The following is a 17,236-nucleotide window of genomic DNA, read 5'->3' on the forward strand; positions in this document are numbered from 1 at the left end:
GGTTTTTTCAACAGATTCTCTGAAATCCTAAACATTCCAAGTAAAACTCATAATATCTGGGTGGTTGTGCTTTGGCTGCAGAATTTAGAGTTGGATGTGGGGGGAAAGTTCACTTGTTATATTTACTTCCGTTTCAAGCTTTCCAATTTCACTTTAATTTTCACCATGAAGCAAAGTCATAAAATTGGGTTTACAGTGCTTTTTTGGAGAATTGTGACAAAACAAGAAAGTTCAGTTAGGTTACATAGATAAATTTGTTCTGGGAACTGGCTAGAATTCTGCCCTGGAAAAGATGGCAGCATGAGCGAGATTTTTGTATCCGGTTTCTGGAGACTAATCCAGATTTTCTGTTAAAGAGTACTGTGTAACCTTAAAATAACATAATAGAACACATCTATATTATTATATCTTCTATCTATATATTTAATTCTCTAAGCCGGTGCGTGTCCTCCTGATTTGGCGGCAGAACTCTCGTGACACATTACGAGAGTTCCTGGGCCCAGTGAGAGTTGAGTGGAAAGAAAAAATGGCGGCAGTGGGGGCGGGCCACAAAACGGCCAGAGGTGGAGGCTGGTTGCTCGGAGGCGGAGGGACGGCTTGTGCTGTCCAGGCCATCCAGGTATGGCAGAGGCGGCAGCAGCCCCCTGACCTGGCAAGAGGTGGCGGGGTTGCCTGGTCTGGCCAGGCCATCCCAGATATGGAAGAGGCGGCGGCCCGGCTGGGCCTGGCCGCCAGAGGCATCAGAGGCCAGGATGGGAGGAAGACTGCAAGAGGAATACAAGAGAGAGTGGGGCAGGGGGGAGGGGGCAAGACAGAGTGGGGCAGGAGGGTGGGGGAGGGGGACAAAGAGTGGGGCTGGAGGATGTGGGGAGGGGGACAAAAGAGAGTGGGGCTGGAGGGGGGAACAGCAGGCCCCCAAAGAGCGCACAGATGCTCTGTGAGGGTTGGCTAGTATTATTAATTCCTGTAGATGGACCAGGCGGATGCATGGGGATGTGGCAAGCCACGCCCCCGCTGAAGCACCTGATTGGGCAGTGGAGATTCCATATGCCGATAGGGAGAAAGAGCCTGTGAGAGCAGAAGCACTATGGTGATTGGGCAGTGGAGATTCCATATGCAGATAAGGAGGAGGAACCTGTGATGGTTAAGGTCAGTTGGAATGCAACTGTTACTGGTCAGAAGATGTTCTGTCAGCAGCCTAAGGGGAATGAGCTGCCATGGCAGCAAGGAAGGGCCCAGTCAACCACTGCTGCTGTTTGGGGCTACTGAGGCCATTGTCAGCGGGAGGCAGGCAGGCAAGGGACGGGCCCGGGCTTGTCAGTCGCCTCAGGGGAACGAGTGGCCATGGTGGTGGCAGCAGCAAGGAATGGCCCGGTCAACCACTGCTGCTGCTCCTGTGGGGAGGAGCAGAAGCGGGGCTCAGGTGAGGGTGGGGAGGTCTCTGGGGCTGCAGCTTGGCCAACAGGCGGCAGCAAGGCTGCAGCCACGACCAAGAGGGGTGAGGGGGATGGAAGCAATGGGATGGACAAGGAGGAGCAGGAGTGCAGCTCAGGTGAGGTTGGGGAGATTTTTGAGGTGAGGGGAGCTGTGGCGGGGGTGAGGGGAGCAATCAAGTACTAGCGCAGAGATGCTTGAGAGCACGTAAGAGTTCCAGCATTGAAGCGGAGAAAAATAATGGCGACAGCCAGGAGGCGGAGGGCCGGCGGGCGAAGCTCTGCCGGCTGGAAGAGGTGGGCGGACAAAGCCCTGCTGACCAGGAGGAGGTGGCAGGATGGCCTGGCCCTGGCCCACTGGGGTGAGGCTCGCTGGCATGGGGAGGGGGTGATTGCTGGGCCCAACTAGAGGCACAGCTGCTCTGTGCCTGGGCCCACTAGTTCTGTCTAACTGGGATAACTGAGAATTCCACTAGTTTCCCCTTTCTCCAGAAAAGAAAACATAGCACCAGACACTTTAAGAGAAATTGCAAATCTTAACAAAAATTTAAATTAAGTTAAAACAGATCTATGTAATAAACACTAATTTTTTTAAAAAAGCAGAAAAGGAAAGATTCAGATATTGCTTGCAGGTTCAAGGTATAAAATGATGATGATGATGATAAACAGAACATATAGGATTGCATTCTGACTAATTCAGAACACTTGAAACATTCCAAGCGCCATTTTGGAATTGTGTGCTGATCAAGCAAATGGCCGCCATGTATGCGCAAAGGCTAGAAAAGCACCATTTTGGATTTTAAAATGCCACTCAGACAGGCTTGGAACATTCCAACTTGGGATGGGGTTGTTCCTTCCGAGCTTAAAATAGGGCCTTCATTTGAAGGGTGTGCTGTTCCAAGCTCAGAACACTTGAAATGGCCTGTTTTAAGGTTGAACATTCTGACTGCAGAATGTTCTGCACATCTCTATGACTAATTAGTGATGACTAAGCACAACTGAAATTAGTGGGGCAATTTATTAATAACTTATGCCCAACTGATTTCAAAAGGACTTAGTTATTACTTAGTATGTGACCCATACTGTTTTTTATTAGAGTACTAGAATAAAAGATAGTAGGAGATTCCGCTTCAGGTAACAAAAAGTAAGATATAAACAATGACAAAAAAATTTCCTATATTAATGAATGGAACAACTTCTGTGTACATACTGTAGCAAACCTGACCTGTCAACATCACAGGTATATATCAGGCTTCAGATGTTACCGCACTTCATTCATATTTCCTTACTGCTCTATAATCCAATCCAAGGCTTGATTGTTTTTGTATGTTGATGATATATGAAAGTCTTATATAGATTTTTTTTTTTAAAAAAAAGATACTATGACCATTCATTAAGCAGCTGAACAGCTTTTATGAAGTCATTTACTATTACTAAAATTGACCAAGTGTTATCACAGAGGTTTATACACAGAGTTATGCAGAAGTCTTGTGTCTACCATACTGATTCTTTTGCATAGGATGGCAGTCCCTTGGTAGAAGCAGTGATTTAGAAAGATCAACATCCCTTCATCTGAGCTCAGATTCCAGAAGCTCTTTCCTTCAGTTCTCAGAAATGTCTGGATTTTTTCAAATCCGTGTACATTATAACAAACAATGCAGCAAATCTAACACTCCCCACCTCCTTAGCTGCCCAATATATTCTCTTGTGTACCTTGAATGCGCAGTATGGGCACAATTGGATACATAAATGAAATGTTGCACAGGAAAAACACGATATGTAGTATGTGCAAATGAAGCTATTAAAAAGTGGCAAATGTCCATGGTTTTTAAGAAATAGGAAGGATTAAGCTTTTACTATAGAAACCAGAAATATAAAAAGATTAATATAGAAGTTAGTTAATGTTCTCTAAACAAGCTTTGCTTGCTAGCTACTTAACACTGACTAAAATAAGGTCCTCTCCTTTATTGGAAGAAAAAAGATGAAGACCATCAAAAATTGAATTCTACCTCTGTGTCAAGAAATCCAGTTGTACTCAGTGGTCTTTTTTCTTCCAGCACTATTGTAGCAGAATTTATAGCCCAATCTTTTACTAAATCTTTCTGGCTCTCGTTGATAACAGGCCTATTATAATCCTGGCTGTCATCCACTCCAAAAACCTGAAAATAAAACAAATCATCACACACATTAACTGAAGGCCTTCCTAATAATATTCAGTTTGAATATATGGGTGGTACCTCTACCAAAGCAGTTAGCTAGTTAAAAAAAAGCTTTAACAATTTGTTGCTATGTAAATATTGCCAGCTATTTGCTATCAAACAGAACAAAATTTTGTGAGCAGGAATAGATATGTTTCTGTTTGGGGAAAGGTTCAAATATATTATCCTAATGTTATATATGTTGTTGTTATATATGTAATTGTTGTTAGCCGCCCAGAGACGTAACTTTGGGTGGGGTATAAATTTAATAAATAAATAATAATAATATATAAAGAATGGTCAAACTACAGAAATAAATGTCTTCAAAATATTTAATGTAGCACTTCTTGTAGCTAATATACATTTTCATATTTAAGATTATATCCATCTAAATTTGTGCAGTGTCGCTAGCATTATGCTCTTCAACAGTAACAGCTAAGTGTATGAATGCAACAAGCCAAAGCAGCCCACAATGAGATTCAGAAACAATGCAAAAATCAGCAGGGATTTTTGAGAAGGGGATGTTAGCTCTAACAATACTGCAACCAGAAGAGATGAAGACAGCTGGTGAATCTCAAGTCTAAGTAGCTGCCTTCTTTCCGATGAAGAATGCAAGTCTGGTTCTTGAGATTCTCCACCCAACATTCTCCCAAGTTCTGTAACCAAGATTTGAAATTGGTGGAGAATGTTGAGAGCAGAGTACAGGAACTGGACTTAGCCAGGTTCAGACATCACATCCACTGGGAGTGTGTGCTCCTGATTCCCAATATATCCCAGCATTTTAACTTACAAACTTGCCAGCAACTTCATGAAGCCACCCTTTGATCACCTTACTTATCTATACCATTCCTTGCAGTATCTTACTGTGTTTAGCTCAAACTTCTACTTACCTTTAGCTGTCTCCATTATCTCATTCCTTCATATCTGTCCTATTATTTTGGACCTTGATCTCTGCTTATCTACCATCAATCTTCTCTGCTGCTCCTTATTACTGAAATGCCCCTCTTACAAATTCATCTTGTTTGATTCATAGCCATTTTCAAGACACTTATCCATGTAATTCTTACATAAATATTTTTGATGTTTATGTTAGTGTAGAACAATTTTTACTTTACTGGATCTGAACACTGCTAAATAAATGCATGGGACATACACATTTTCATACAAAGCATTATATAAATAAATTCATCTGTTTTAGCTTCCCTTTACACTTATATAGCCCAACTACATAGATTCGTAGTGACTGGGGTTTGGCCATTATCGTACAATTTTTTTTTTTTTAAGGGAAGACAAATTATTCTAGTAAGAACTAATCGGCTTACTTTCTTTTCACTGTCTCTACAACTGGACTATATTTGGTTCAAATTGAGGCCCACAAGTTAGACCTCTTGCACCTCAAATGTTCATGCAACTGCCCTCTTGGATTGAGGTGGATGATCATTACAAACAACACCTTTGGGGTATCCCCGTGTGTCACTCACAACAACTGTACCATATGTGGTTCAAATCAGTTAGACAGTCCTCAAGTTAGTGCACTTGTGCCTCAAAGGTTCACATGTCCACCATCTGGGATAAGAGTGGATGACATCATCAAACTACAACATTGAGGAGTCCCTGTGTGTCACTCACTGCAACTGTACTCAATTTGGTTTAAATGGTTTAGATGGTCCACAAATTAGCCAGCTTGTGCCCCCGACATTCACATGACCATTATCTTGGATTGGGGTGGATGGCACAATCACAAACTACACCGTTGAGGTGTCCCTATATTTCCCTACAGCTGTACCAAATTTGTTTCAAATTGGTTAGGTGGTTCAAAAGTTAGCTCACTTGCGCCTCAAAAGTTTATGCATCCGCGAAAGTGTATGGAACTTGAATCTGTGTGGATGACATCATCACAAACTATGCCATCGAGGTGTCCCTCTGTGTCACTCACTGCAACTGTACCCAATTTGGTTCAAATGAGTTAGACAGTTCACAAATTAGCTGGCTTGCGCCTCAGATGTTCACGTGACCACCATCTTGAATCGGAGTGGATGGCATCATCACACACCATACCATTAGGGGACCCCTATGTGTCCCTACAGCTGTAGCAAGTTTGGTTCAAATCGGTTAGGCGATTCACAAGTTAGCCCACTTGTTCCTCAAAAATTTATGCATCCATCTTGTATCAGGGTAGATGACATCACAAATGACGTCATTGAGGTGTCTCTACAACTGTGCCCGATTTGGTTCATAGTGGTCCAGGCATTACGAAGTTGATGGGGAGAGTCACACACACGGACACACACAGAGAACATCGGGTGATATCATAAGCCTACTGGAAAGTAGGCTAAAAAGTGACACTGCAATCATAATCCAATTAGCCTCCTGAGCATATAGTTAGCAAGCTGTACACTAGGCATTTATATATGAAGCTCCAAGATGGGGTAGAACAAGATAACATTCTGGTGGAAGAGCAGGCCAGTTTTATAGCTGGTCACTCTACCATGGGCTAGTTTTACAGCACATGGTGGAGAAATATACTAGCAAGCTCAAACTAACTAACCCTACTCTCCCTACATTCAGCATTTGTTGATTTTTAATTTGTATTCAACTTCATTTCCAGAGACATTTTATGGAGGAAGTTTGAGGCCTCCTCAATAGATAATTGATTGCTTCTCCTTATCAGGAAGCTGTCTGATAACACATGCTTGTGAGTGCACTGCAACCCAAATGGCCATTTGGTTATGTTCCTATACATAATGGAGTTAAGCAAGGATGTATACTTGCACGCACATTGTTCAATCTGTATATTAATTCCTTAGTTGAGTAAATGGACAAACTAGAATTTCACACCCCAATATTGGCAGTGATCCCCAATCACTGCTGACAATGCAGTGATTTTATCGCGGAATTCAGCTGGGTTAAGGAAAGCATTAAAGGCTCTTGCTCACTACTGTGTGGACAATCGCCCAACAATGAACTACCAGAAAACCAAGATCCTGGTCTTTGTTAAAAGTCCCAGGATCTTGAAGTGGAGCATCTCTGGTAACAAACATGAACAGGTTAAATGCATTAAGTATCTGAGATTGGTTTTTCACACTCCTGGGGGAAAGAAGGCCCAGATTGAATATGCAGCTCATGGAGCACAAAGAAGTGTGGCTGCTATTCTGAAGTACTTTCACACTAGAGGAAGATATTATGTTCCTGCAGCCATCAAACTTTTTAAGGCCAAATCTCTATCACAGCTTCCCATGCCAGCTGTGCTCCATTTAAGAGACTATCCAGTCAAAAATTTTGAGATCCATTTTGCAGATGGCTAGGTGTCCCCCCAATGTAGCCCTACATTTGGAAGCAGGGTTGCATACTTTGGAATCTTGTGTCTGGACTTTTGGCCTGAGTTATTGGCTGAAAAATATTTTTTCCCTGAAGGACTTGCCCCTCTAGCATTGATAGACAGTTCTCAATCATCATGAAAGTGTGTAATGAAGACACCAAAAAATCTAAACACTTCAAAAATTCCTAAAAATAAACTGAGTACTCGTGTGTTTGTGTGTGTGTGTGTGTGTGTGTGTGTGGTGGTCCAATGACAGTCAAAATGAACAGAAGAAATGAAGGTGTACAATGAAGGTGAATCTTCATAGAGATTCATTATGAGGAAAAGTTATTAGACACCAAAGAATCAAAACTCTTGAAAAATAGTGACCACACATTTTGCTGTACAAATCCACTTCTACAAGCTCTAGAGTTTAGCTTTTTTTTTTTTAAATGAAAGCTGGGGATCCATGTTAGGGTTAGGATAGGACAACTTTGAATCCCCATTATTTCCTATGGTGGAAATATACAAAATCAGTTTTAAAAAATCATTAAAGATCATCTTTCTTGTACAATAGCCCCTCCATCCCACACAGCAAACCTATTTTTAAAATGAGGGAAGTGTCAAGAGTAGATTGTGGAATAGGGTGGGCTTCTGTCAAAGGTTTTTTTAAGAAGTTGTGTGTATCCAAGTCTTTGAGAACACCTAAAGTAACTCTTTGGATCCCATTCTTAAAACATATTTGGGTGCAAGAGAAATATAATCTTTACTAGCTGGCCTGGGCGCAGAGCATCTGCGCCTCTAGTTCTCCCTTTTTTCTCATCCCCCCACCACCTGGCTCTTTCCCTCATTTTTTGTTCCCTCCCTTATTGTCACCCCTCCTCTCTAAGATTGTCCCCCATTATTGGCCTCTCCCTTCGCCCGACCAGTGATTTGGGTGGCAGGCAGGCCCAAAGGAGGTTTCGCCACCTTCTCCCATGCCTGCTTGGCCGTTCTCCTCGTGAGTAGGCTGGTTGGAGACAACGTGTGCTCTCCCGTTGGCTCACAGTGGAGGTTGGAGATGGCATGTGCTTCCGCTGGACCTCCCTCCCCTCAGCCACTGCTTCCTCTCCCCCGTCTTTTCTCTCTCCACCTGGGCAGTCACTACCCGCCGCTTTATCCCCCCACCCATTCACCTTTACCCCCAGCCAGCTGCCACTCTCCCCCCGATCATCGCTTTCTCTCCCGCACCTGGCTGCCCAACCACTTGCCTGCCCATTCGCCTTTTCTTCCCCGCCACCGCTGTCCTCTTCCCCCGCCTGGCAGCTCACTTGCAAACTGTTGCGAGAGCTGCCACGCACAGGATTAGCCATGGGCACACCTTATATAATTATAGATAGATAGATATTTATTCGTTATGTGCCAGTGCACATTCACATATGGACATTGCTATTTGAGCTCCCTTATATAGGGAGGATTTCTGTAGCCCTGAAACTGACCATCTCAGTTTGGGGACACTGCTTCGACATGGACAAGATCATACATTTTACACAGCGGGTGGTGGGGAGTGTTTTATTCATACTATGTAAGCTCCTAAGACTGTCATGTTGCTCAGTCTTTAAATAAAGATGAACCAGATACAGTGAACGTGGTACTTATATATGACAACTGGCAATGAAGCAACAGCTATACCAACTACTGTTTTTGATCCTGTCTTTGGCTGCTTGAGTTCTTCAAAGTATCTTGACCTTTCCTAATTTAGCATCCTTCCAATAAATGTATCAGAACAAATTTCATCCATTAAAGTTATTTTAACATCAATTTTACTTAGAACTATAATCCCTATGGCTGTGAAATTGTTGGGGAAAATGGTTTTTCTCTTGTAAAGTTTTGGGGAATGTGGAAATAATTCACTTACAAACCCATGGAAACTTGTGAAAATCTTATTAATGCGTCTTTGATACATGGGTAAACTGCACAAGGTGATCTTAAATTCTCAAGAAAATTTTATATAGTCACTCAAATTAAACAGTTAACAGATAAAACTAGGATCAGTGCAACTCAACTGTGCTATAGCTAGGACAGGGAAATGGTCAGGATCACTTCTGCTTATAGCTGAGGAAATAATGCCAGACTAGTGCTATACAATTACAATACTGTCACATGCATAATGGGGTGGGTAGAATGATAAAGAATTTGAATTACATACTGTATTTGTTGGATGTATCTTATGGGGTAACCTGTATTTTCTCAGAATACGGCATGAAGCTTAAAGTCAAAAGGAAGCCTTCTCAAAGAAAAAATCCACCTTCTCCAGACGACTATAGCATGTCATCCAGATGGCAGACTATTCAAGTATTTGTTAAACGGCTAGTGCTAAACTCCTGAAACACTACGAAAAACCTCACCATGTCTCTGTTTGCAGTCATTATCCATTATGTCTATAGGCAGGCAAAAAAGTGTTTTATAATACTTCTGATCAAAACAGCATCTTTCTGCGTACAACTAAAGTTTCAAGGCACCACAAAACTATCAGATATGGGGCACTGTTCCTCAAAGTAGCCCATCACTACCTATATATTCTCTCATTTCTGTCCCACCTTTCTTCCATGGACCTCAGGGTGGGACACACATGGAAGCCCCAGGTAATTTCTCCAGTTCTATAATGTCCTTTCTGAGATATGATGACCAGAAATGTGTAGAGTACTCCAGATATGGCCACACCATAGTTTTGTATAAGGGCATTATAATATTAGCAGTTTTATTCCAGCATGGAATTGGCCTTTTCCACAGCTGCCACACATTGAGTTGACACTTTCAATGAGTTGTCCACCACAACCCCAAGATCCCTCTCCTGGTCAGTCATTGATATCTCAGGCCCCATCAGTGTGTATGTGAAATAGGGACTTTTAGCCGCAATATGCATCACTTTACACTTGCTCACATTAGAGATCCTTTTGGAGCTCCTTGCAATGTCTTTTGGATTTCACTACCCTAAATAGTTTGGTGTCATCTGCAAATTAGGCCACCTCACTGCTTACCCCTAGCCCTAGATCATTTATGAATAAATTAAAAAGCACCAGTCCCAGTACAGATCCCTGGGGGACCCCACTTCTTACTTCCCTCCATTGCAAAAACTCTCCATTTATACCTACCCTCTGTTTCCTGTCCCTTCAGCCAATTAGCAATCCACACATGTACTTGCCCCCTTATCCCAAGACTGCTAAGTTTTCTCAGGAGACTTTGATGAGGAACTTTGTCAAATGCTTTTTGGAAGTCCAGTTATACTATGTCAACAGTTTTTTATATATATATATATATATATATATATATATATATATATATCAGAGCCAGCGTGGTGTAGTGGCTAGAGTGCTGGACTAGGACTGGGGAGACCTGAGTTCAAATCCCCATTCAGCCATGATACTAGCTGGATGACTCTAGGCCAGTCAATTCTCTCTCAGCCTAACCTACTTCACGGGTTGTTGTGAGGAGAAACTCAAGTATGTAGTACACTGTTCTGGGCTCCTTGGAGGAAGAACGGGATATAAATGCAAATAAATAAATAAATAAATAAATAAAAAGGATCACCTTTATCCACACACTGGTTGACACTCTCAAAGAACTCCAAAAGGTTAGTGAGGCAAGATTTACCTTTGCAGAAGCCATGCTGGTTCTCCTTCAGCAGAGCCTGATCTTCTATGTGCTTAACAATTTTATCCATAAGACTGTTTCCCATCAATTTGTCTGGAACAGAAATTAAGCTAACTGGCCTGTAATCTCCCAGATCCCCCCAAATCCCTTTCTGAAAATTCGTGTTACATCAGGTACTTTCCAGTCCTCCAATACAGAGCCGGATTATAGGGAAACATATATTTTTGCAAGGAGGTCGGCAATTTCACATTTGAGTTCTTTAAGGACGCTTGGGTGTATGCCATCTGGCCTGGAGATTTAAATATTTTCAGTCTAGAATGTCATCTCTCATCATCTCTATCTGACTCAGTTCTTTAGCCTCAGTCCTCGAGAAGCTCAGTTCAGGCACAGTATATGCTCAGCTATGAAGATAGATGCAAATAACTCATTTAACTTCTCTGCAATCTCCATATCCTCCTTAATAATCCCTTTCACTCATTGTTTGTTCCTCGACTTTACTTATTAACTTATTAGCCATGCTGGCATCCTCCCAGAGGATTAGCTTTACTTACTTATTAGTCATGCTGGCATCCTCCCAGACTTGGTGGTACCTTTCCTCCTTTTTGGTATACATTCTAACTAGGCTTCTATTATTGTGGTTTGAAATAAACTCCATGCATTCTGGAGTGAAGTGACTCTCCTGATTTTCCCTTTCAGTTTTCTTTTCACCAAACTCCTCATTTTAGAGAAGTTTCCTCTTCTGAAATTCAAAGTATCTGGATTAGAGTTTCTTGACAACTCTCTCCTTGCATGTATGCTGAATTTGATCAGATTATGGTCACTGTTCCTTAAAGGTTCCATGAGACTGACATCTCGCACCAGGTCCTCAGAACCACTCAGGATTAAGTCCAGCATTGCCTTCTTTCTGGTTGGTTCCATGACCGACTGTTCTAGGGCACAGCGTATCTAGAAATTTGACCTCTATCATTACCTGAATGTGAATGTACCCAGTCTATGTGTGGGTAATTGAAGTCATCCATTATTATAGGCTTTTATTGATACTTATTTTATAATGCTTTCATGTAAACAGCTTTGGGTGCTTCACCTGAAAAGCAGTATATAAATGCCCAAACAAGCCACATACCCCAGTCTAGCTGCATCTAGTCACCTTAGGAATCAACTTGGTTGAAAGGCAGGAGATGATAAAGTAAAACAGATAAACATTGGTATACAATGCATCTCTTTCTCTCCTTCTCTCTCACACACACACATGGAATGAAGTGGCCAAGATATTGAGCTGAGAACAGTTTCGTCCCTTGTATGAGTTTTGCTTTTGCCATTAACTGAGTAGGTGGCCTTTGGCAAGTCACTGCTCCTCAGCCTCAGTTGCAATATGGTGATCCTTACAGGATTGTTCTAAGGATTACATGAAGTTAATACATGTGAAGGGCTTTTCATACTTAAAAGGGCTATATAAATGCAAAATATTACAACTTTCATCTGTAATCACTGTAGTTGCATAACCCAATTGGCAGGTACACCATGACAATATGAAGCCAGGAGTGCATGCTCTTCAGATCAGCAATTATACAGTAACCAAAAGGTGGTTACTATATAATCTATATGTGGTTGTGAGTGGTAAGATATGATAGCAAAACTTTGAGCAGCCACATGAAGGGCATTACTAGAGAGTTCATTTAGTGTTCCTGAGCAATATGTTTTGAAAAGATAAAATAAAGAAATCCTAAAATGAACCACAAATGTTGCATTACCTACAGCCTGAAATCAAAGTATTTGAGAATGAAAAAAAACTACTTATACAAAAAGGATGTATTGAACTTTGATGAACAGGTCTCCAAGACAGCCTAAATTTAATTACTGATATACATAAGATTGGCAGATCAAGAGTCAACTTGAAAAAAACAAGAACAATGTTACACCATGTCTTATAAAAATAATACACTTAAATGCATGGAAAAAATTAAAACAAGATGACTAACAAACTGATCTGCAATAGGTCTAAGTAAGTCTGCTAGCTTTATATGGCAAAATAAACAATGCAATCAAATGCATAAAACATATATACAATATACATTGAAATAAGCAAGGTCTGCATATTGGAGCAATTCAAGAGGCTCCAAGCACTTCTGAAGCAACCAAAAAAAAAGCATATAGCTGTATACAAGGCTGGACTGGATTATTTTAATGGCTACAAGTGATGGGAAATAGATTTGTGGCCACCTGGCCCTGGCCATCACAAGCACCTGTCCCACCTCTAGACCTGCCAGGTGTACATGTGTAGATATTGTGTTTGGACTAGTACTTTCATATAAAACATCAGATGTTTGAGCAGTAGTATAAGTGAAAAGGATTTCAGGCCGCCGTTAATCATAAAGTGATCATGAGTCAGTGTGATGCAGTAAAAAGACTAATATGATTTTAGGCTCCATTAAGAGAATAACAGTTTCCATGTCATGAGAAGTCAAAGTTCCACATTATTTTACAGTTGTCAGACCTCATCCTGAGTACTTTGTCCAATTCTGGGCACCCCACTTAAAGAAGGATGCAGACAAATTAAAACAGGTTAAGGAGACAGCAGCAAAGATGATCAGGGAACTGGAAAACAAGTCCTATGTGGAACCATTGAAGGAACTGGGTATGTTTAGCTTGGAGAAGAGAAGGATGAAGAGAGATCTGATAGAACTCTTCAAATACCCAACCGACAGATACTCATTCTCTGTTGCCCCAGGTTACAGGACTTGAGTTTTAGGAGGGTAGATTTCAGTCAAATCTTCGGAGAAAGTTCTTAATGGTAAGCACACTTTGACAATGGAACCAATACCAAGAGTGGGTGCGGTAAGCCCTCTCCCTTGCTGGAGGCCTTCAAACATAGGCTAGATCAGGCCTGCTCAACTTAGGCCCCCCAGCTACTTTTGGACTACAACTCCCATAGTCCCTAGCCACAGTGGCCAATATACAGGGATTATGGGAGTTGGAGGCCAACATCTAATGAATGGCAGAAGCTGAACAGCCCTGGCCTAGAGCATCGAGGATGCTCTAGCTCTAGGTTTCCTTCATCAAGGGTGGATCAGTAGATATCAAAATATCTACTGATCCAATCTATAGATTTATTTCTCCTAGGCGTACCTGTCACTACACCCATGTGTGGTAGCTCTCGTGAGAGCAGCTGCCTGGGGGATAGCAACAGGGATGGGGAGACAATGGCGGCGGGCCAGGCTGGTCGTGCTTGGAACAGGAGGCTGCGGCAGCTGCCACCGGGAATGGCCTGCCACAAGCAGGAGCGAGCGGCAGTGGGCCAGCCGCCAGGAATGGGCGGGTGGGAGGTGGCAGCAGGCCAGCGAGCCCACCAGCTAGAAAGCACCTGGTGGGGTGGAGGGAGAAGCAGGCAGGGAAGGAAGCGGGCCAGAGGAGGCACAGGTACTCTGCGCCCGGTCCAGCTAGTTCTATTTTGATTTCTATGCCTCTGAAATTGAGTTCATTTTTCTAGATGGCCTACAAGGCCTTCTCCAAGTATGATTTTAATTATTCTAATAACTACAGGTTACTCACCTGTAACGTTGGTTCTTCTAGTGGTCATCTGTACTTCGACACATATGGGCTATGCGCCTGTGCAGAGACCACATCGGAATCTAACACGTTCGATTTCTCCTGCTTTGGGCAGGAACCCCGGGCAGGAACCCCACACCCAGCCACTATATGCGGCTGCACCACTCCTCATCCCCTCAGTCACAGAGCCAAGCTTCAGCGACCCTAGCGGGGAGGACAGGAGGGCGTGTAGAAGTACAGATGACCACTAGAAGAACCAATGTTATAGCGGAGTAACCTGTAGTTCATCGACGTGGTCTCTGTCTTCTAAACATATGGGCGCATAACAAGCAAGCATCCACGGAGGACAAAGAAAAACAGAGGCAACAGGTAAACAACCAGGAAGAATTTATTTTAGGACAAGCAGATCAACAGAAAATCGATTGAAGGACACTCCTGCCAAATACAGCATCATTGCGAGCTCTAACATTGATAGATTAATGCTGAATAAATGAATAGCCCAAGTAGCTGCCTGACAGATAGCATCCAATGGGACCGCCCAATCAAAGGCCAAAGAGGCCACCATGGACCTAACAGAGTGAGCTTTCACAGGGCAGGCAACTGCTTACGGGCCAATTGATAACACAGTTCAATAGTGGAGACTATCCACCAGGACATGGATTGGGCAGAGACCGGAAGCCCTTTCTATAGCCCATCATACAAAAACAAAAAAAGAGGGGGACTTCCTCCACTCAGCAGATCTCTGCACGTAAAAGGACAGAGCCCTACATACATCCAAATGGTGCAACTGCCTCTCCACATCCGATGAAGGATTTGCAAACAACATGGGCAAAATGAGTGGGGATGAGTGGTGAAACATGGACACCACTTTAGGCAGGAACTTGACATCTGTCCTGAGTACTACCTTGTTCTTACGGAACTGCAGGTACGGTTGGTCAGCCTGCAGGGCCCGCAACTCACTAACCCTCCTGGTGGAGGTAACGGCCACCAAAAAAAGTGACCTTCCCAGTCAGGAAACGAGGGTCAATAGAAGCCAAAGGCTAAAAGGGCAGCCTTAACAGACAAGTCAGAACCATGGACAGATCCCAGGCCGGTGACATGACCAGATCGTCTGGAAACAATGCGCCTGGAAAGGGGCACCAATACTTAGCTGTTGGACCTCTGTCCACCAGGGGACCAGTGAGGTGAAATGGCAACGCCCTGAATTGATAGGAGATCCCTCCTATCTGGAACCGCAGGAAGTGCCGATGTTGAGACCTTATGGCCGTGTGATAGTATGAGTGTTTTAAGTCCAGTGAGACCATCCACATGTCCATGTCCAAGACGGCCATGATGGTAAACACCGACAGCGTCCGGAATCTTTTGTAGACCAGATGCCTGTTCAGAGCCCTGAGATCTAAGGTAGGGTGCTGACCACTGTCCGGCTTTGGCACCAGGAAATGCCTGGAGTAGAACCTGGGACTGTCCGGATTCGAAACGATCTTGATCGTGTCCTTTTCTAGGAGAAAGGTGACCTCCTTGTCCAACTATGGAGTATGAGGGGTCACCACCGTCCCGTATACCGGCCGTGGACCACAGAACTCCAGGGCATAGCCCAAATGTACTACTGTAAGGACCCACTGGTCCGTAGTCACTTTGTCCCAACTTGCCGCAAACGGATGCAGGCAGGTCACAAGGTGCCCCAAATCATTGTTTCTTTGGTGAGGCGCTAGAGCAAGGTTTCTGGAAGGCTGGCTTACTGTGTTGTCCCCCCGATTTGTGTCTGAGGGGGAACTTGTTTCTCCGAAAGTACTGTTCGGAAGACGACTGGTGGTGAGCCGGCGCTCTCTGCACCTGATGAGGCAACCATTTGGAAATTCTCTGAAGCTTCAGCGATGGAGAGCTATAGGACATGGATCGTGCAGTGTTCCGCAACTTTTGCACTTTCTGAAGCATGTCATTGGTTTGTTCCAAGAACAGGCTAGAGCCCTCAAAGGGCAAGTCCTCCACCCTGGCGCGAGCCTCATAGTGAAGGCCAGATTACCTAAACCAAGTGTGGCATCAAAGTGCCACAGACGTGGCCATCACTTTAGCAGCACACTCCATGGAGTGATGGGCAGAATACAATTCCTGCTTGGAGACTTGCATGGCCTCCTTCAGAAAGGACTTTGCAGGATCTCGCTTATCCTGAGAAAGGAGATCCAGGAAAGGACACACTTTCTCCCACAAGAAGTGGTTATATCTAGCATTATATGCTTGATAGTTTGCCACACGTGACTGCAAGGCTGCAGCAGAATAAAGTCTTCTCTGAAAGGAGTCAAATTTCTTGCTTTCTTTATCACCTGGGGTCGACAGGATATGACCCCGGACCTCTGTAAAGAGGCCTCTACAATGACAGAGTTCGGGGTAGGATGACTTTTCAAAAAGGCTGTAGCCTACTGGAATTGCATCCTGTAGCAGTTCTCCAGGTGCCTACTTGGCTAAGAGAGCATATTAGGCTTCTTCCAGAGGGCTTTCACCACTTTCAACAAGGCCGGGTTGAAGGGCAAGGCAGCAGGCACCTTGGCTCCGAGTCAATCAGACTGAACAGAGGGTCCAGCTCTCCTTCTTGAAGGGTACCGAGATCCACCCCCAGAGACGATGCCATACGGGTCACATAGGTGGTAAAAATTTCTGAGTCCTCTGACGGAGAAACTGACTTTGAATTCGAGTGGAGATCAAGCGGGGACGAACCTGGGGAGACAGCCTCCAAGTCCTGCGAACTATCCTCGCTGTCTGATGTAGGGTTCCATGGGACCGACTGGTCCTGAGGCACAGGGGTCGAACCCGATGGGGAACCAGGCATATCAGCCAGGTGGGCCAGTGCTGGGACTGGTGGCAGCCAAAAGAAACTGTCTCTTGGTACAGCTTCGATGCCGACATGAACTCCCCAGTGCAATCCTCCCGGTCCCGAGGTGTACGATGTGGAGAGCGGGAATGCGGTCGCCCCTCCGCATGCGTGGGGAGCATCTGGACAGTCCTCGGTACTGAAGGCTGCCAATACACAAGGTCTTCCGGGTGGTGAGACCCATAACAGGATCGAACATAGTCTGAGTAGTCCAAGCTGCTGTCCATCCGGTAGTGATCATAGGAACCAGGGTCCGGATGCC

The 17,236-nt window shown here is 43.9% G+C and overlaps 1 protein-coding gene across 11 annotated transcripts in view; it reads right to left on the bottom strand.

Moving 5' to 3' along the window:
- The window catches only part of CEP170 (centrosomal protein 170), a 141,304-nt gene that overhangs the window by 44,219 nt on the left and 79,849 nt on the right, over positions 1 to 17,236 (bottom strand). For 10 of the 11 annotated variants that reach the window (XM_053301571.1, XM_053301627.1, XM_053301564.1 and 7 more), the window contains one exon: positions 3,443 to 3,592. The exons of the other annotated variant lie outside the window; for it this stretch is intronic. In XM_053301571.1, the coding sequence (XP_053157546.1) occupies positions 3,443 to 3,592 (150 nt within the window). The remainder of the gene's footprint in view (positions 1 to 3,442; positions 3,593 to 17,236) is intronic. 11 annotated transcript variants of the gene reach the window in all.

This window comes from Hemicordylus capensis, chromosome 1 (genome assembly GCF_027244095.1).
Source record: "Hemicordylus capensis ecotype Gifberg chromosome 1, rHemCap1.1.pri, whole genome shotgun sequence".
Classification (NCBI taxonomy): domain Eukaryota; kingdom Metazoa; phylum Chordata; class Lepidosauria; order Squamata; family Cordylidae; genus Hemicordylus; species Hemicordylus capensis.